General features: G+C 35.1%; 1 protein-coding gene across 1 annotated transcript in view; it reads right to left on the bottom strand.

Moving 5' to 3' along the window:
• Nucleotides 1–6,825: 6,825 nt before the first annotated feature.
• The window catches only part of LRIT3 (leucine rich repeat, Ig-like and transmembrane domains 3), a 22,825-nt gene continuing 7,469 nt past the window's right edge, over nucleotides 6,826–22,181 (bottom strand). Inside the window, exons 4-5 of the mRNA XM_077882283.1 lie at nucleotides 15,393–15,698; nucleotides 6,826–13,547 (exon numbers count right to left, since the gene is read on the bottom strand). Of these exons, the coding sequence (XP_077738409.1) occupies nucleotides 12,400–13,547; nucleotides 15,393–15,698 (1,454 nt within the window). The 3' untranslated portion in view covers nucleotides 6,826–12,399. The remainder of the gene's footprint in view (nucleotides 13,548–15,392; nucleotides 15,699–22,181) is intronic.

The following is a 22,181-nucleotide window of genomic DNA, read 5'->3' as shown; positions in this document are numbered from 1 at the left end:
TATAGTGTGTTGGGACATATGGCACAGATCATGTTTAAACAAATACCAAAAATGCCTTCCTAAAGCGGCTGTATTCAAATAATACATTGCACTACTGAATTCTAAGGATGCACCTTAATTGCATTATTATCAAAGTCAATTTTCAATTTTTCAGTTTTTACTACTTCTTGTTAGTCTTTCCTAATAAACTAAGAAACCTGATTTAACCACATACATTCATTGAAGTTCTGTTGTTTCTTCCAGCACATGTTGCATATGTGAAAGACGATTATAATCTTAAACTCTGCCAACCTGAACAAAAATCGTTTCATTCCAAATTTCTACCCATAATTCAGAGATGGGACTTTAGCAGGGTTTTCATTTCCTACTTTCATTCTAATCTTTGATCCACTATCCTCCATTTTTAAAATTTTTTCTTACTTTGAAACAATTTCAAACTCAAAATTATAAGTTACAAGTGAGCTTCAATATAGCCTTTATCCAGATTCACCAGTTGTTAACATTTTGCCACATTTGGATATTAACCTCTTGCTCTTTCCAAGTGTATATTGAAGTATAGGTTGCATAAATCATGACACATCATGCCCCTTTACTCTTCAGTATTCCATGTGTATCTCTTAAGAACATGAGTATTGACTTTATTCTCTTACATAACTTCACTACAGTTATTAAATTCAAAATACTTAACATTGATATAACACTTTTATCTAATCAATCATCCATATCCCAATATCACCAGTTAGGTCCTTTATACTTTTTCTTTCTTCAGAAAGTCCAGGATCCAGTCCAGGATAACATACTACATTTAGTTGCTATTTAGTCTTTAATCTTCATTAATCTGGAGCATTTTGTCAGTCTTTCTTTATCTTTAATGACGTAAATACTTTTAAAGAATACAGGTCAGTTATTTTCAAGTGTGTCCCTTAATTCAGGCTAGTATGCTGTTTTCTCATAAGATTCTGTTCATTGCATCCCCAGCCAGAATACTATGTAACTGATACTGTGCCTGTCTCAGAAAATCATATATCAAGGCAGGTTATGTCTGTTGCCCCCTTACCAGTGATACTAATTTTCTTTTCCCAATGGTTTGTTTTGTACAGTTATCATTTGTTTCCATTGCAATAATGAGCAGTCTGAGAGGAGACATTTAGAAAACGATGCAAATACCCTAATCCTCCTCAAACTTTGCCTCCTAGATTTGTCATTCATTGGTAATTCTTGCTCAAACCAGACTTTGGTATGATGATCACAAAGTGGTGATTTTCCAAGTCCTGATTTATCAATCAACTTTCTACTATAAGGAAGAGCTCTGACTTCTCATCCATCTATCAATCTATCTACCTATCTATCTACCTACCTACCTATCTACCTACCTACCTACCTACTTAACTACCTATTTATCTGCTATATACTACCCATGGATTGACTCATGGATTTCCATTTTATTTAGTAGGTTATAATTCATTAAAGTCTTTACTCATTTTTATGCTCAAATTGTCCCAGATTTAGCCAGGAGAAGAACCTTCAAAGTGGTTTCAAGGGGGCTCTTGACATTATCCATCACTTTTTTTGAGAACTTATGTATATTCTAACACATAAGAGGCTTGCAGTTCAACTCTTACCTTTCCTACCAGTCTTGAAATTAGCAATTTCAATGAATGTTCCTTTCAAGGGGAATGGTATTTAGAAGGCAAGATCTGGTGGGCCGATTACTTTTGGAGTGTAATTGCTTATAGCTGGTTCAAAAGGTAAAAGAGCTAAAAGAGGCAAAGATATGCAGATAGATAGATAGATGGATAAAATAATCAGTTCATACATTCAATTCCAAATTTCAATTCACCCCACCAAGTTCTCTTCTTGCCTTTCTTTTCCTCATATTTGTATCTCCCTGTGCAGTAAAATCCTGGTTTCCAAGAATATCAACCCATTCACTTATCACTTATTCCTACAATGCAAAGGAAATAATTTTAGAATTGTTATAATATTCAAAAAACAGAGTTCAAGATTTGTTAGTGGGTCTTTCCCCCGCCCCCCCTTAGGCCAAGATTATTTTATAGATATATATTACGCAAAAGTTACCTGGGAAAAACTTCCACTTCTAGTAAGATAGAATAGACATACTTTATTTTATTCCTTCTATCCAGTGCAATTAAAAAACATGGACTTTAGGGGCAGCCCCGGGTGGCCCAGCGGTTTAACACCGCCTTCAGCCCGGGTGTGATCCTGGAGACCTGGGATCGAGTCCCACATCAGGCTCCTGCATGGAGCCTGCTTCTCCCTCTGCCTGTGTCTCTGCCTCTCTGTCTCTGTGTCTGTCATGAATAAATAAATAAAATCTTAAAAAAACAAACAAACATGGACTTTATACTTAAACAGAAGACTCTGAAAGGTGGAGAAAAGGCAGACTAGCCAGGTACCTCAAGACCCAGGGGACAACATGATGATGAGTTCTCTGGCTTTTCTTTTTGACTTCTGTATGCCACCTTTGGAGCTAAAGAAGCTGGCAATCCAGAAATGCCAACAAGCATAGACAAAAACAGCCAAAGGCTGCTTTCTCTAGCCAAAGGATTAGGAAAGGGCAGCCGAGCAAGACAGGAAACTTTTGGACAATAACCACCATACTCCAGTCAAATATCACAGAAAAACTGGGGCCCCATCTTCACCGCTTTATCACCGCCAGCAAAGGCCAAGTGAGGAGACTAGACTTCCATACCTCCCAGGCAGGAATGAGGCACCCTAGCCTTTCCCCACTATAGCTGCATGTGAATCTATGATTATCTCAAAATTAAAATTTTAATTTAAAATGAAAATGAAAAAATTATTTAAATTATTTTTTCCTTCCCCCTTTCAACATGGACAGGTGATGAATTGGAAATACAGTTGGGGTTCATTTGTTTTTGTTTGTATTTAGTTCATGTTTTTATTTTCCCAGCCTTGAGGTTTCAGTGTTAATTTTTGAATATGTAGAACATTAATATACTTTCAAAAGGAAAAAATTTTCAAAAAGGTATACTCAGAGAATATACCTCTCTCCTTTATTCTTCCCACTCTAAATCACCCCTTCCCCACTCTCTGCCTTTCCATAGACATCCTTAATTAGTAGGCAACCTATTTCATTGCTTTCTTGTTACCTGTGGTTTTTTGTGAAAGAATAAGTGGATATGTGTGTGTGTTTTATTATTTCCCTTTTTTTCTAAATAGTAGGTGCCTAGCTTCAGAAAAATAAAGGGTTTGTTGGCACTTTTATTGGGATATTAAATTTATAAGTTAACTTGGAGATAATATATCTTGATGATGATGAAACATCCTAATTAGGAATAAAGACTGTCTTTCTCTTTGTTCAAATTTACTTTCATATCTTTCAGGTATGATTTTTTTCCTTAAGAGAATTTTAAATATTTCACATTTCATTTTTTCCTATTTTATTTACTTAGTTATTTTGCTATTATAAACAGGAGTTTTTTTTCCATAATATCTTCTATTGGCTATTATTTGTATATACAAAAGTTATTAAACTTGGTGTGTTGATTTTATATACTGCTACCCTGTTCATTTCTTTGGGGTTTTTTAAGTTGTTTTTATCACTAATTCTTTAGGTTTTCCAGCATCACTATCAAATCTGCAATAGAGATAATTTTACTTCTTTCTTGTTATTGTTCCAACTGTTATACCCCTAATTGTTTTCTCTTGTCCAATTGAGTTGGTTAATACCTCTAGTACTATGTTAAATAATAGTGGAGGTAGTACGCATTCTTGCCTTGTTCCTGTTTTTGATGGGTATGCCTTTGTTTCATACTAGGTAAAATGTTGCCTTTTTATATACCTGTGTGTATGTATGTGTGTTTGTAAGTGTATAAACACATACACTTATACTTTATGTGTGTGTACATTAATATATGTATGTGTATATGTCAACCCTAATCATATCAATGATACATGACATTTCCTAATCAATGCTCTATGATATATGAATATCGTACATAAAGGAAGTATTCACTCATTTTTATTTTCTGGGGAGTTTTTCTTAGCAATAAGTGTTGACCTTTTTCAAAGGCCTTTCAGAACTCTTAATGTAATAAAATAGTAGTATATATTAGTAGACTTTCTAATATTGCACTATCTTTGCATTTCTTTTAAACCCTTCTTGGTAATGATGTTTTTTTTACTGTGGTGTTGAAGTCTCTTCATTAAAATTTTATTTTGGATTTTTTGCATCAATATTCATAAATAATATGATCTGAAATATTCCTTTTAAATTATATTTATCATATTTAGATATTAGTAGTATAATTGCTTTGTAAAAAGAATTTGAAAATTTTCCTTCATTTTCTCTGAAGCAGGTTAAGTAGCATTAGTGCTATCTTAGACTCTCTCTTTTGGTCTCTTTTGGAGAATTCCCTTACTATATCATCTGGGTCCAGTGACTTCTGTTGGACAGTTCCTGGATAGCTTCTTCTAACTCTATTATAACTGCTTTTCTTATGCTTTCTATAAATACTTGGCTCCATTTTGGTAAATTGTATTTTCCTACAAAATGATGCATTACCTCTAGGTTTTCTCATTTATTTGCATATTGGTGTGCAAAGTAATCTGATTTTTAAATTTTTCTGTGTATCAACAGTTATTTCTCTCTTGTCATTTTATGTTCTTTATCCCTTTTTAAAATTATATTTCTTAGTGGTCCATCTCTTTTGGTGACTTTTTTTCAAAAGAACAGAATTTGATTTCCTATTTTTCTATTTTCTGCCCTAGTAATGTCTGTTTCTGCCTTCATTATTTGCTTCCTTATGCTTCGTTTAGCTTACTTTTTTCCTTTTCTATTTTTTTGAAATTTACTTATTTTTATCCATTTTTATTGACATATATATTTGCCAGTATGAATATTCTGCTGATTGCTTTTTTAAACTATCTTGATTTTTATGTGTAGAATTTTAAATTATCCCTACTTTCCAGAAATCCTGAACTTCTCATATTTTAGCTTTTATCAAGAGTTGTTTATTGTTTTGTTTTTTAATGTCTAGGTGGGAGGTTCTACTTGTATTTAAGATGACGGCCATACATTTTTTACACACTTCTATTGACAAGCGGAGTCTATTTACCTTCCCCCTTGATTATGGATAGGGACTGCTTAGATCAACAGAGTATGTTGCTCTTGGTATCTTTTTTTGTTTTTGTTTGTTTGTTTTGTTTTGTTCTTGGTATCTTTTAAGAGGAGTGTCAGTTTCTGCTTTGGTTTCTTGAATTCCTGAACCACCACATAGGAATCTAAAAACCCAGCTAAGAGACCATGTGCAGAGGCCCTGAAACTATGCAGACAAGGCCAGGGACCCAACTATATCCAACCTTCCACTGTCCCCATCAGTTCATAGACATGTGAGTAGAGAAGCTATCTGGGAAGTGTATTCTTCAGTCTAAGCCATCCCAACTAACATGATAGCTTCAGAAATGAACAACCCGGCTAAGCTTTTTACAAATTCCTCCCTGACAAAATCATGTGTAAGTATGCTTTAAATCACTAAAACTCTTAGGAAAAGGGGAAAGTTGCTTCTTATCTCCTATAGCCTTAAAGGGTAGCTTAACCGTATAGAAAAATTCCTGGCTTGCATTTTCTTTCCCCTGAGTTTCCTCAAAAGGCAGCTCTACTGTACATTGTTTAGTATGTTGTTTTTTAGAAGTCTAATGGCTACCTAATTTTCTTAACCAAATAAGTAATTTGACCTTTTTGCTTGGAAACCCTGAGGATATTTTTCTTTGTCTTTAAAAACAAATAGTTTTAATCTTTTTCTATTTCGTGTCTTGCCTTTTTTTTTTTTTCCCCCTTTAATTTCACTTGGCTTTTATTTATTTTATTTTTTTTTTATTTTTTTTTATTTTTTTATTTTTTTTTTTTTCACTTGGCTTTTAGAAAGGCATGCATTTTCTTCTTGTTTTAAAGGGTATTTTATAGTGCTCTTTTCTTCTTTCCTACTTAACAGTTTACTATCTGGTCTATAATTTTTAAATGGTATCCTTTGACTTCCACATATTACTTACATAGCAGGCAATTAATCTTCTATTCTCCAATTTCTCTCTTCCTTTTCCCATTTCTTATTTGCATTCTTCCTACCCTGTCAGTTTGTACACTGCTTACAGACAATTCTTCTACTCATGTACCCACTTAGTCTTTGCTCTACAATTAAATGTATTAAATGATCAATGTCAGTGCATTTGCTTTAATTTTCCCTCTCTTGCTTCTTTCTTTTCTTTTAATCCCATGTCTTTGATGAGTACCACTGTGCTCCAGCTCCTTCTCACCTACAAGCAATGCTTTTCCAAGCCTTCCAACTCTGGTCCCACTCACTTTCACGCTTCTTTCCTGTAGCTCATGCTAGGACGATCAAGTCTCAGACACGAGGCCCATATACTTGCTTTTTGTTATCTGGTGATTTTGTCTTTGCTTCACATATACTCTCGACTGTCTTCTTTCTTGCAGGCCTTTAACATTTCCTTCTGCTGCTCTCTGGACTCACCAGTTTGCAGCAATGGCAGGACATTCATTGGAATTTGATGTTTATTTCTTTTGCAGGCAATTTGTAGCTCATGGTATTCTCAAAAATTGCTGCTTAAGGACTGAATTGTGCTTATAAATTGTACCAAAATAATACATTAAACATTGTGTGTGTGGGTTTCCCATGAATAATTAAGAAATAAATCATCAGTGTTACATTCTATGCCAAAGAGAAAAAAAAATTATAACTCTTTCATCCAACCACTTAGTTGAAATTAATTGCATAAAAGGAAAACAGCATCAACATATGCACTGTTTAAACAATCAAGAGGCAGATGTTTGTATAAAAATCAATTTTATTACAAATTGAACAAAAAGGTGGCTACTCATAAATACAAATATTAGCATTTTCTTTCCACTAAATCCAATGAATATACTTTTATTAATTTTTCTTTCTCTCTGCTATAGTCCAAATGATTGACTAGAGAACTTTTAATCTACAGTGTCCTTCAGTGTCCCTTCTGTATCATCTCTGACTCCTGGAATATCCATGAATGTCCTGGGTAATATTATTGCAGTATGCTTTTCTATGCTGTTTTCTAACTCCGGTTGTTACCAAGAAAGATTATTGGGTTTTTTTTGTTTTGTTTTGTTTTGTTTTTGTTTTGTTTTGTTTTGTTTTAATGTGGAGCCACCCTGCTTTTTTGTAATTCCAATACTGCTTCCATATCCATTGCATAGAACAGTGTTTCTCAGAGGCTTTGCCTCACCTGCATCATTCCCCTGGGTTGAGTGTCAAAATGCAGCTTCCAAAGCCCCAGGCTGCTAAATCCAAATTTCTACCTGCAGAACCCAGTAGCCTCCATTTTAACAACCTAAGCAGATGCTACTCAGCACCATGTTGCAGGACAACATTTAGTGCCATGTGCTGCACTAAGCTAGTCTGGTCTCTTCACAGTCTGTGCTCTAGGTTTTAACCCTTTCTTGCATGATAAAATTTCTAGATGCTTGGTAGTCTGTTTTCTTCCTATGGATACTCCATAGTTTATCGAGGTCCCTGTTAAGTTTGGCACCCAAAATTAAATTTGCTCCTGTAAAAAATGGTTTATTAATGCAGAGCATGGAGAGACTGTTACTTTTCTTGATCTAACTACTACTTATATTAAAGTAATTTAATGCTACTATACTTAGCAATTACATAACTCTGTTGGTTCTTAGGATGATTGGAATCATTCTAAATCTAAATTAAAAATCATAAGTCATGGATTTTTTTATCACTTGAAAACTGACCGATATCTGTACTAATTTAAATGCAAAATTTTATATTTATTTCTGTTAGATTTAATTCTGTTAATATGCCATCTTATTAAGATCCTTTTCAAGATTTAGTGTCTTATTTATCATATAAATGCATTCATTGATGGCTTTATTCAGAATGAAATAGCCTCTAATAGAGTGATAGTTCTCTGGTTTTTTACCCTATTCTATTTGAGGTTTTTATGATTGACTTGGATGAAGATAAGCAGAGCACCTCTGGGGAATATGTGCCAAAGTATTCAAAGGCACAGGGATGTCAATTTTTACAAAGAAGAAGAAGAAAAAAAAAGAAGAAGAAGAAGAAGAAGAAGAAGAAGAAGAAGAAGAAGAAGAAGAGGAGGAGGAGGAGGAGGAAGAAGAAGAAGAGGAGGAGAAAGAGAAAAGAAATTGATTAGACAGATTTATATTTTTAAAAATCTTGAAATAGAGTGGAAAGTCACATGGTTTTTAATTAAGACAAAATAATTCAGAGAAATGTCTCTCTTTTGGCAGCCCGCTAGGATAATTGCCCTGGTTTCTCAGATGTACATGTTTACTTTCCCCTTCCATTAGGAATAGTCTGTGGAAAATTTGAGAAGCACCAACATAAGATACGCTGTCTATTTTCATGTCCTCTGCAGAGTTGAGAAGTCTATGTTCATCTAGTCATTTACAAAAATGCTAAATAGAGAAAAGGTACTCTAACAAACACTTTCTTGTGTTATTTAAAGCCATTACTAGACATTCTTGAGAGGAAACAACACTTATTACTCCATTAAGGCAAGACAAATAACAATAGCTAGCTACTGTTTGATTTTCAAGCAGTCCTTTGATCTATCTGCCCAGTAAGCTCATAAAAAATAAGCCATACTGGTTTATTAAAGCTTCTCCTTAGTTGGCATTTGTTGGCTGCTAATGACCATAACATTCATTTCTGCATGCTCAAAAACAAGCCTTTTATCAATCTGTTGTCAATTCCTCATGCATATATCAAGCTGCCTATAATTTCCAGAACCTACCCTATTCTCCCTTTCAAAAATAAAAATGAAAGTTAGTCATTTGTGGTCTATGGTATCTCTCCTATTTGTCATGACTTTTCAAAGACTACTAAACAGTAGCTCTGAGATTATGGCTGAAAATTCTATTACCACCCTGGTAATTTATCTGGTCTCTTTAAAATATCTTGGAGTTAATTTACTAATCCCTTATCTATCTTGAAATTTTTCACTTTTCATAGCTGCTTCTCCATATTCAGTTTAAAAACCCATTTAGAAAAGAGGAGAAAAAATAGGAGTTGAATGATTCTGCTACTTCTTTGATAAACTTTTTCTTATCGTCTCTAAACAGTAGACTTATTATTTCCTTTTTCTTTTTAACAACAACAAAACCCTTACAGTTCCTTCTGGTCAACTTTACCATAATTTCAATGCTCAGTTTATTGGGGGCTTTAGTTTATAACACTTTCATAATAGATTTGCTACACCTCTACCTTCATCTTTGGTTATTCTTCCTTCTTTATATCTTCTACATGTATTATTTAAATATTCAGATTAGTAGACAGCCATTCAACTTTCCTGAGTTGTCTCCTTTTTTATTTAAATTATTTCACAATTGGCACCTGGGTGGCTCAGTGGTTGAGCATCTGCCTTTGGCTCAGGTCGTGATCCCTGGGGTCCTGGGATCAAGTCCTGCACTGGGCTCCCCACGGGGAGCCTGCTCCCTCTGCCTGTGTCTCTGCCTCTCTCTGTGTGTCACTCATGAATAAATAAATAAAATCATAAATAAATAAATAAATAAATAAATAAATAAATAAATAAATCCACAATTATTCACTTAAAAGTTTTTGGGTTTTTAAAATCTCCCTTTGTTAACCATAATCCGTTTTTGAGACTCAAGTCTGTGGGTCAAAATTTTTTGTCTTTGAACATTTTGTAAAAGTTTCCCCAAAGTCCAGAGCACTTGTCTGACTCTAAAGTCCAGGGTTCTCTTTTGTAGCAATCATAAGTGCAGTTCTCAACATTTTTTATGTCAGAACACATCATTTATGATAGTCTCATATGTGACACACCCTCATCATTTACCCAAGTTTTACATATTCAAATATATCTTGTCTGAGAGTAAAACACTGTAATCATATTTAATTGTCACATATATTGGCTATATATCAATTATTATTGCTCTCTACAATGCTTATGGTGACATTGATAAATAGGCTATTGATGATCTAGAATTCCACAATGCTCAACCTTTTTCTTCCACTCAGGAAAGTATACTTGTAAGAATGTAAGAGCAATGATATCATCAGAATAACCTTGTCAACATACAAATATGTGTATTTTTAGAGAGTAGCTAATTTACTATTTCAGTTCTTTCACAATTAGCAACACATTACTTAGGACTCACTTCATGGGCCAAGACCAAGTTCAAGACGACAGAATTGCTTTCTCCCGCCCATACCCACAGCTAGATTTTCCTCATTGGTCAAAATTAAGTGCAGGCCTCACTTGATTTCCTTATGAGGGCAGTCTGTAATTTACCTCATCAGGGTGGGCCAAGTCTCCTTTCTTAACAAATAACCTGCCTTTGTACAACTTGGGTGCCACTTACCTCAGGTAAGGTCTGTGACCTTTTCCTATAGTCATTATTTCTAATGTGGTAGTATTTTGGCAGCCTGTTTATATGAATCTTTAATTTTTTAAAAAAAATTTTATTTATGTATTCATGAGAGACATAGAGAGGGAGGCAGAGACATAAGCAGAGGGAGAAGTAGGTTCCCTGCAGAGAGCCTGATGCAAGACTTGACCTAAGCCGAGGGCACACTCAACCACTGAGTCACCCAGGTACCCCTATATGAACCTTTTAAATGTAGCAGTGAATTCCACGATGTCTTTAGAGTAAAGAAATGTGAGTTTTTGCGATCTTTTAAGTTGACCCAACAGAATTTGAAGCTAGGCACAAAATTGTTTGTAAAAAATATTTTTCTAACACATCTTAACAATGAATACTGAACTTAAAACTATTAGATGATTAGAAATGCACTCAGTGATGAAAGCACCAAGGACAAACAGGGTGGAAAGGAAAGAGGAGAGGAAATTATACAAGAAAGGGACATTTGGGAGTTCTAGACAGGCCATCCATCCATGCTGGTCTCCTTCTAATACTCAGAATATGTCTAAACTAGAATTTAATTAACAGCCATTTGGAATGAACGATTTTTCATTGTCCAGTTGCTTGTATTATAATTTCCACAATGTGTAACATTGAAGTCAATCTATTGCTTATGTAAAATTTAGGATTTCTTAGAACTTGCTATTCAGAGTATTTCAGGACTCCTGACACACCTTTATAAATCTGTTCTGTAGTCCAGAATCTCCAATGTAAAGAGAATATAATCTTTAGTAAAGGTGGTGATAAACTTTTCTTTTAAAAACCTAAATTTTATGTATGAATCCCCTTTCCTATCTATGTCCACTCCAGTTCAATTTCTCTGTTTTTTATAGAAAATTTGACCAAAAAAATCCTAAAACATCTTTTTCAGATCTAAAAAAGACTCAAAGTTCTTCCCTTTAGCCAGGAAATCAAAATATAACGTGGCAAAAGACAAACAGTTTAGCTGTGGTCCTATGGCTACCTGAATATCTCCTGACAAAGTAGAAGAGAAAAAAAAGAAATGAAGGAAGGAAAGGGGAGAGAGAGAAGGAGAAACAGAGCAGAAGAGAAAAGTAAATATCACAATATTAAAGAGATTGTTTCAAAATTTTTTTCAAAATTTAAATTTTTTAAATTAAAAAAATTTTTAACATTTTTTAAAATAAAGATCCATATAGTCTGTTGGCAAATGTATTAGGATGCAATGGTTACTATTTTTAGAAATGGCCTTACTATTTTCAGGATCCTCTTTTTAAACTTTTTTGCTAGTATCTATATTTCTAAGGATAAAAAATTTTTTTTCTTGCAATATTAATCAACCATACAGTCTTGTAATGCATAATGGTACCAAGAGTTGGAGCCCTCCCTCTCCACTGGGTTGGATTTAACCTTAGTGAACGAAAAATTCTGTACTTTCTCACTCTTGCCCACTAGGCAATGACAGTAAATACCCATAGCAAATGTCATAAAGCACTTCAAACATGAATGAACATCAAGGCTTAGCTGGTTATACTAATCTTTCTTCACTTCTTAGAAAACTCTTTTTAAAATTCAGACTTCACTTTTTTATAACTATTCTCACATGAATTTATTTTGAAAAACTAAAACACTACCCTAAAACATACTATTAATTTATCAAGCACTATCCTAAAAACTATTTCTATGGATATCTTCCACACAACAAAAATCAAGACTATTTGTTTGTTTGATTCAGAAATGACATGGTAGTTTTTATGTAATCTCTACATCCAATTGGGGCTTGAACTTAAACTTACAACTCCAAGATCAAAAGTTGTAGGCTCTACTGACTGAGGAAACCAGGTGCCCCTCACATGGTATCTAAAAAAAAAAAAGAAAAGAAAAAAAGAAAACCACACCTGAACAAAAGGTCATCCAAACAGAAGGCCGACTATATCCTCAATCCTTAGTTGCATGGAAGAAATTTTGTGGGGTTCATGTGTAAAATCTTAGCAATAATACTCTGATCTCAAACCTTCATTTTTAAAAGTCATCTGAGACTCTACACTTGACCTAGAACAAAGCAGCAATTTTTCTGAATCATCTCTGTGCCTTCGCGTCCAAAGCTCCCCTACACTTTGAGACCTGGGGGACAGGGTTTCAAATTGGATATAAGTTTCTTTTGCCAAGTCATCTTCCCAGAAAGATTCTGACCTACATTGCAGTTTGCAAACTTTGTACAACAGGAAAAATATCAATGGCAAGACAACAACACAGGCGGTACCGCTCACCACAACAAGGAAAGACACTTGAGAATCACCTTCCTTTTCAACTCTGTCAGTAGAAAAGGTAATACATTGGTCTTTCTGGGGAGGTATTCCTTTTGGACAGACACATGCTATATATTGCCTACCAGGCTCCAAGCCATCTATGGTTACTTGGTTCTTGCTGGAGTCAGCATTCAGCAGCAGCAGGTCCTTTTCACCATACTTGGAGTACAACACTGTCATCTCAGACTTTTGTGTGGTGTTGACAGTGTTCCACATCAATGTGACACTCTCTTCAGTCTCACCAACTACCCTGAGATTCTCTATTGTGGTATTTGTTTCCACTGGCATTGCTTCATCCAACAATGCCAACTCTTCTTTTCTACTTGCACTACCTGAAGGAAGCTGACTTCCACCCAACTCCACCTTTAAATTTCTTTTCCCATCTGGGTGGAGCTGGAGTGACTGTTGGCTGGCCATGGTGGGGCTTGTTGAAATTCCAGTGTTTCTAGCTGTGGTTGAAGAAACAATAGAGGAGAGGAAAGGAGATAAGGAGAAGAAAGCAGAGGGGGGAGGAGATGAAGTAGAATTAGAAAGAAAAATGGAAGAAGCAGGGGAGGAGGAAGGCCAAGAAGATGACAATGAACCAGGCGGGGATGTAGATCTGGATCTTGGCTGGACTTCTTCCTCAGGGTGATCTCCAGTTCTTTCAGAGGTCTCTGATGATATGGTGGTTGTGACAACACCAACCACTGTCACAGTAACCATAGCTTCTGACATTCCAGCCAAATTTTTGGCCTTACATTTGTAATCCCCAGCATCCTTATAAGAAATACCAGTCAAGCTTATTATGGACCATCTGACTCCTTCCCCTGGAGATTCCTGAATTACTGTAAGATAGATAAATAAATAAATAAATAAATAAATAAATAAATAAATAAATAAATTTTTAAAAAATATTTATTTAAGAAAAATACTCTGTGAGGGGAAAAAAAGGAGAAACTCAAGCAACATGCTAACTGACCTGGATCTACATGCATCCCTTTTGCATAAATCAAGGGAGGGAAATGGCCCACTGCAAGTCTCTGATAGCAGGTCATAGTTCTGTACACTGTCTACATGAAGGTCTAGGACATGCCAAGTACCGTGAGGTCTGTATGGGGAATGGTATTTTAAAAAGACACACTGCTATGAATTGGTAGACTTGGTTTTAGTAAACGTTTGTCCACTTATTAGTATGTGATTTCAGACAAGACAATTAGCATCTTTAGGCCTCTGTTTCCATATTTTTTAAATAAGGGGATAAGACAAAGTTGCCTGACCAATGCGCTCTAATTTTAATTCACTATGGTCCTATGAAATGGTTATTATAAAATCTTAAAGATTTCCCAAAAAATTTTATCATTGTAATAAAATGCTATCTATTTACATAGCCAGATGGCATAGCAGATCATTTTCTGGCATAGAAAAGTCATAATTAGTATTCTTAGTCTTTCATTTTATATTTAATCTAAATAAATTAGTAAACCATGGATTCCTTTATTTGTAGAATAATATATAGTTTTTTCAGAATTGGAATTTTACTTTCCTAAACACTAAATCTAACATTTTACCATTCTGTCTTGATTTTTTAAGCTTTCTGAAGAATAATAATGTCCTAAGCAGTATCCTAGTATCCCAGAATTTAACTTACTGCCTCAAACTGTGGGCCATCTACTATTTGTAAGAATATTAGGCCTTGAGTATTTCTTATTCCATCAGGTTTCATTACTTTTACTTTGATTTACATTTAATTTTAATGAGGTTTTTTTTTTTAAATATATCACTTTAATTCATCAGAAAATCACTATTGAGTGATGCCTGGGTATCTCAGCAATTGAGCATCTGTCTTTGGCTCAGGGAGTGATCCCGGGGTCCTGGGATCAAGTCCCCCTTCGGGCTCCCTGCATGGAACCTGCTTCTCCCTTTGACTTTGTCTCTGCCTCTCTCTGTCTCTGTGTGTCTCATGAATAAACAAATAAAATCTTAAAAAAAAAAAGGAATATCACTATTGAAACTAAGGCCAAAGCATTGAGTTGGTCATAGTAGGATCTAAAAAGTCGATGAAACCCATATTTCTAAAAATTATCCTTTTGCTTCATAATAAGGTTTGCATGTAATTTATTATTTAAATAATTATTCAAAAATGAGAAACTTGTATGAAAATCTTTTCTAAGAATACTGTAATAGTTATCCATTTTAAAGTGAGCCATATCCAAGATTATGCAGCAAGACCAAGAGCCTTATTTACAATCATCCATCCACTGGATCATGTTGTTTTCTATCAATAAAAGAAATCAGATTGTCTATGTAGTTAGATAAGCTAAGGAAAATATTAACCAAGCAAATGAATCTTTCAAAGTCCTTTCACCAAACAATCTTGGCATATTTTATTAGAATTAACTAGCCAATTTCAGGAGCACCTGGGTGGTTCAGTTAGTTGAGCTCCCTACTCTTGGTTCTGGCTCAGGTTGTGATCTCAGGATCAGGCTCTGCACTCAGTAGGAAGTCTGGTTGGGATACTCTCTCTTCCTTTCCCTCTGTTCCTCTTTCTGCTCTTTCTCTTTCTAAAGTAAAAAAATAAATCTAAAAAATAAAAAGAATTAACTAGCCAATTTCAAATCACACAAAAACATGAAATTAAATTCAGATCTTTGGGAACTACTTGTTTTTTTAGGCCTGAATTAAGAAAATACCTGTATAATTAACTGGTGAGCTGTCAGATCTGGTCCACGTGAGCTGTGGGGTAGGGTAGCCAGTAGCATCACACCGCAGCAGAACGTTACTACCCAGAGCAGATGTGATCTGGGTGGCCGAGGTCATGACTGATGGCTTCAGACACTGCTCCAACTCAGCCCGCTGAAACAAAATCCCTGTCAGGCGCTCAGGTTCGCTACAAATCATCAGTGGATCAAGAAGCACTATAGAAGGGTCAGCAACTTTTGACAACTCGATCATTTTGGAAATGTGACAGTCACAGAACCAAGGGTTGTCTTGCAGACCTAAACCAGAAGGAAGGAAAAGGTTGATAAAGGTTATTCTGTGGACTTCAGTTGACATCACAGCCTCTTGGACAGGCAAGTATCTGTACCCTCTCCCTAAAAACAGACCCCTTTAGGGAGTGGCAGAGAGTTTAGAAACACTGTCACATGAAAAGTATAAAGTGCCCTCAATGAAACGAATGTTCTCGCTAAGGATATTTCCAGATCGAGAGCTTAAAGTGCTACCTGGCGTTTTCTTGCTGCACATGATAAAATGGAAAGGACTTACAGCAGCTAAGTGAAGAACTGTTAAATAGAAAAGGACCAAGGCTTGCTGGGTTCAGTAATAAAACTGCTTCTCACCCCCAGCCTCTCCAAAGTTCTCAAACTAGGAAGGGCTTCAGCACAAAGATCAAATCCAGGGAGGGTGAAACTATAACATCATTTGCCAAGATCCCAGAAAGATCTAAGATAGTGCTTCAAAGCCTCTGGCAGACAAAAGTCTCTCTAAGGATGTTAGGGGTCATGTCCCACAGCAACCTCACATAAAGCCTAGGGTTGCAAGGGATTTATCTTAAAAAGTTTCGTGGCTGTGGCTTTTTACTAATGGAGTAGATTATACATTGATTCAGAAAGAGAAAAGACAGAACTGCAATTTTAAAAAATTCCAACCATGTTGGAAGATTTAACTGTTCATTCGTAAATTCTATTTATGTCTATTTACATCTATTTTTAATATAAATTTCTATTTATGTCTATTTTTATTTTAATAGTATTTCATGATTGGTTCATATTTTTCTGCCAGTACTTTCCATCTTAGAAATTTCATTTCTTCCATGGGTGAATTACCTTGAATTTCTTCCTCCTACATTTAGTCCTATGAATCTATGGCCAGTCTCTAATATCCAACTTGCCAGCAAACATCAAATTCATTCTGTCATGTAATAATTAATAATGTGGATAAAACTTTATGCTCTCAAAACACTTGTTATACTAGATTTTTGCTTTATAAAATAATAATAGAACAAGTTGGCAGTTATCGATTGCTTCTTAGGTGGCAAATACTGTACTTGTCAAGAATTGTAAATGGTCTGAGTTTTAGCCTACTTTAGGGTGACCAATACTTCCCAGTTGGCAGAAGACACAGACTCCTGGTTAGAAGTGGAGGATAGCTTATGGCTCTGGAGGAAGACATAATCTTTGTTATACTGGTCAGTAAACCTGCCTACACTTTCTCTGGAGGGAGACATATCTTTACCTTCCAAAGCAGTTCTCTACACAAACGTCCTTAAAAAGACAGTTCAGAACAAAAGGCAATCAGTGGCTGCCTCTGCTCACAAGACATGCAGAAATGGGAGAGACTATGAAAAATTATCTTCCAACAGTGCTAAGCATGCTAAAGGATTTGTCTACCTCAATTCTGACAATAGCATGAGGTGGATAATATTAGTATCATCCTCATCGTAAAGAGAATGCCAACACTCACAGATGTTGAGGGATTTGCCTGTGGTCACACAACTGTATATAGTCAGGATTTGAACCTGATTTTAAATATCCTGATTTTAAAGCTTTCATTCTCAAGCTCTCTATGTCTTATACTGACCTCAGGAAGCTAGTATGATTTTTTGAGTATCACATTAGAGGACACTAAAGCACAAAGAGATTACTGCCTTGATTCTGTAAGTAGCTTAGAGTCCTGAGTAAGTCCCAGATATCTCAGACTCTTAATCTAATATTCCTTCCACCATAACTCATTTCATCACCTAAAAACATCTAGAGCCATAGGTGGCAGCTATAAGTGCTGTCATCTATGAACACATGTTAGAGCAATGATGTCTGGAGCACAAATGTCTACCTAGGACATTTCTATAACATTAACAGCTTTATTCATGCTTTGAAACTGGCATAAAAATTTGTTAGTGGTGAAACAATAAATTTTTTTGAAGATTTATTTATTTGAAGGAGAGAGAGTATATGCACATGTGAGTGTGAGTGGGGAAAGGGACAGAGGGAAAGAGAGAATCTCAAGTAGATTTCCCACTGAGTGTGGAAGCCAATGCAGGGGCTCCATCTCACAACCCTGAGATCATGACCTGAGCCGAAATCAAGAGTTGGACACTTAATTGATTGAGCCACCCAGCACCCCTGAAACAAAATTCTTTTAAAAATTAATCCAACTGGTTATGTCTAAAAGTTATATAGAACAGGAGAATATTTTTAAACCCTTCAAAAATATAATGTTTATTCTAGCCTTGAAACATCAAGGTCAAAAGCACAACTTTTAAAACCTGAATAATAATAGTGACCTGAGTGCTGACCCATTCATCAAGTGTTTTTTTCTCCCAATTTGAGGACAAAGGTACAAGAACTCCCTAAAGTTAAACTTATTTTTGTACTGCATTCCTTCAGGGTAGCACACCAATCACAATCACAGTAATTTGCACTAATTAATTTAGTTTATATAACTATTCTTGGATAGGAACAAATCAACTTTGCCTTATTCCTTCTCTAAAAGGACAATGTTTTCCATGCATCACAGCAGTTGAATTAAATGTGCTATTTTTTCATGCAGAGTCAGCAATAAATTCCGGTACAAAAGTAATTCTGCAGACCATAAGTTCTTGAAAGCAAAAACCATACCTTAATCAGTTTTGTGGTGGCAGTGGCATTTAACAATCCAAGGAGGAAAGTAAACTCTTTTCAACAAATGGTCCTGGAACAACTGGACATCTGTTTGGAAAAAAGCTCAACCGCTACTTCACACTATACTCAAAAACTATTTTGAGATAGGCCACAGTCATAAGCATAAAAGCTAAGAATTATAAAGCCAGAAATAAAATATAAAAGTTAAAACTATAAGGAAAATAGAATATCTCTGTGACCTGTAGTTAGGCAAATATTTCTTAGATGAGACACACAAAGCACTAACTATAAATGAAAAAAAACTGATAAATTAAATGTCTTTAAAATTTAAAACTTTCTTACCAAAGACAACATGAAGAAAATGAATAAATAAATCACAGATTTATAGAAAATATTAATAGCACATATAATTGACAAAAGGCTTAACATTCTGCACAAGAATGTTAATAGCAGCTTACTTCATAATAGCTAAAGACTGGTTACACCCTATGTTTCCAAAAAATAGGAGGAAGGATGAACAATTTATATATTCATAAAACTGAATATGACTCAGCAGAAGGAACTACCCATACATGCAATGACATGCAGTTATCTCAAAAACAATAATGCCAGGGACGCTTGCGTGGCTCAGTGGTTGAGCGTCTGCCTTTGGTTTAGGGCACGATCCCAAGGTCCTGGGATCAAGTCCCACATTGGGCTCACCATAGGGAGCCTGCTTCTCCCTCTGCCTATTCTTCTGCCTTTCTGTGTGTCTCTCATGAATAAATAAATAAAATCTTAAAAAAAATAATAATGCTAAATGAAAGAAGCTAGACACAAAGGTACATCTTACATGATTTTATTTAAATAAAATTCTAGGGCAGACAAAATTAACCTATTGTGATTAAATAAAAACAGTGGTTGCTTGAAGTGGAGGAGAAGAGGTATAGGTTAACTTTCCAGTGTGATGAAATTATTCCATATCCTTGGACCCCAATGTTTATAGTAGCAATGTCCAAAACAGCCAAACAGCCAAAGAGCCCAGATGTCCATCAACAGAAGAATGGATAAAGAAAATGTGGTGTATATATGTATATATACAATAGAATATTACTCAGCCATAAAAAAATGAAATCTTGCCATGTGCGATGATATGGATGGAACTAGAGAGTATTAAACTCAGCGAAGTCAATCAGAGAAAGACAATTATCGTATGATCTCACCCATAAGTGGTATTTAAGAAACAAAACAGAGGATCATAGGGGAAGAGAGGAAAAAATAAAACAAGACAAAAATCAGAGAAGGAGACAAACCACAAGAGACTCCTAACTATAGGAAACAAACTGAGGGTTGCTTGAGGGGAGTTAAGAGGGGGGATGAGGTATTTGAGTGATGGACTTTAAGGTGGGCATGCGATATAATGAGCACTGGGTGTTATATAAGACTGATGATGAGTCACTGACTTCTACCTCTGAAATCAATAATACATTTTATGTTAATTAATTGAATTTAAATAAAAAATTTTTACAAGAAATTATTCTATATCTGAATGAGGATGTGGATTTCATGGGGGTATTCATTTGCCATCACTTACTAAGCTGTACACTTAAGATACATGATGTGCAAATTATACCTCAACTTCTCAATTAAGAAAAGGCATAAAAAACAAAAGAATGATATCTCTGGAGATGGACTGAACTTGAAGCTTGACTCTGCCTCTGCACCAGCTGTAAAAAGCAGGTAATAATTACAACCCACTTACTGGCATTGTCCTGGCTGAGATACTGCTAGGGAGTCCTCAGAAGAGCACCTGGTAAGGAGTTAACCCTAGTTTGTGGTTTTATCTCCTCTGTGGCTAGAAAAGAACAAGCATATCAACAGGGATTGAGGAGTGTTTGTTGAATTAAATTAATGCCATTTTAGAAAATTTTGTGGGAATACTCGTGTGGCCACTGCCTTCCAGGTAAACTTTATTTTGAATGGGAAAAAAAAGACATGTTTGCAATTGAGAAGATTTGAGTACCAATAAAAAGCACCCAAAAAAGCATTCTATGCCCTCTCCTACTGCAAGCTTTTTCCAAGACAAAGAGTGTTGGTCCTTACAGAGTCTGCCTGTGTAAATGTATCTTTATTCCCGAGAAAGAGGGCATGGAAATTTACCTGTATTACAAATAGAAAATCCAATGTAGTTTCACAGTTCATTTAAATGTTTATTTGCAGGACACTAGTGGGAGTATACAATGTTTTTATGATACATTAGAGGACAATTTTATGAAGTTGATATTTTTACTCATGTAGAAAAGAGGAGTAATGGAAAGGTCTCTTCCTAATTTTTTAAAAAATAAATACATGATTTAAAAAGATCAATAATACATATATAAGAAAAAGAACTCTGGTATTATTACATACAATACCTTACATTACAAAGGAGTGGGGAATACCCTGGGCTCTGGAGCCAAACAACTGTATTCATGCCTAGCTCCATCACTGTCTGATGAGTAAATTTGGGCATGTGGCTGAATATGTGATTCAATTCTTCTTCTATAAAATGAGGGTGGGGGTTACCTGGTGGCTCAGTGGTTGAGCATCTGCCTTTGGCTCAGGGTCCTGGGATCAAGTCCTGTATCAGGCTCCCCACAGGGAACCTGCTTCTCCCTCTGCCTATGTCTCTGCCTCTCTCTGTGTGTCTCTCATGAATAAATAAATAAAATCTTTTAAAAAAATGGGGTGAAACAGTACAGGGTTAACATAAGACTGAAAGAAGTTATATATATAAAGTATAAGAAATAGTTTTGGCCCTGAGTAAGCACTCTATTAATATTAGCTATTACTATTATTGTTACAAACAGAAGTTTCATCTGCTAACAATAATAAACACAGGACACTAACAATTAAAAGCACAATATATTCCACTATAATAATAGAAAAGTAAATTTTACAGGGCACCTAGAAAGATACAATTGCTACAGTTAAACACTGAGTTCTAGAAAAGCCTAGAACTGGTTTTCATTACCATATTTTAATGACAAAATTGGAAGACTCAATTAAAGTAACAGAAAAAGCCAAAATAGAGGAGTTTTTCTTTATAAGACACTCCCATCTCAGTCACAGCTGCTATGGATTATTGTTGATCTAAAATCATAACCTCAGAGACTGTTCACCTCATATTCTAAAGAACTGCCACATAAAATATCTCATAATATTCTCATTACAATCCTATGAATGAGAGAGAGTGAGATCTCCCACCTCCATTTTGCAGATGAAAAAAGTGAGTTTTCTATGTGTGATTCACACATGTGAGCCAGTCTTCTTTAGAGGAGAGCATTTCTTTTCCCTTTCATTACATAGTAGGCATGGCTTTGGTAAGATCAGCTGCTGCATATATCTCGGCATGTTTCAAAATATCCTCTGTTATTTATTATCATGATTTTATCATTATTATTATAATAGCAATGCATGATCAATGCAGAACATTTTCAAAATATAGAATACTGAAAAGACATCCCAACACCCAAAGAGGACAGTTAACCAGCTAGTATATTTTTTTCAGCCTTTTTCTTTGCACACTTTAAAATAATTATGATTATATACCATTGAACACCCTGCTCTTTAAATTTAATGTTATACCAAAAGCATTTTCATATTACCCCTTTAAAGAATCTGCTTTTGAAGAAACTGAACCCTAAAACATAGATAAAGCTGTTTATCTCTGTGGACAGTGAAATTTCAATAACCCTCTCCAACTGATCCCTGAAGTTTCATCCAAATTTAACTCACAATGGAAAAATATTAATGTCGTGTAAATCAATTCTTTATAGTGATATTAGCAATAATAGCGACTAATCATTAGAAAGCTATTAATAACAATTCAGTAATTTGATT

This window comes from Canis aureus, chromosome 33, assembly GCF_053574225.1.
Source record: "Canis aureus isolate CA01 chromosome 33, VMU_Caureus_v.1.0, whole genome shotgun sequence".
Classification (NCBI taxonomy): Eukaryota; Metazoa; Chordata; class Mammalia; order Carnivora; family Canidae; genus Canis; species Canis aureus.
This window is presented reverse-complemented; position numbering and strand designations above follow the sequence as displayed.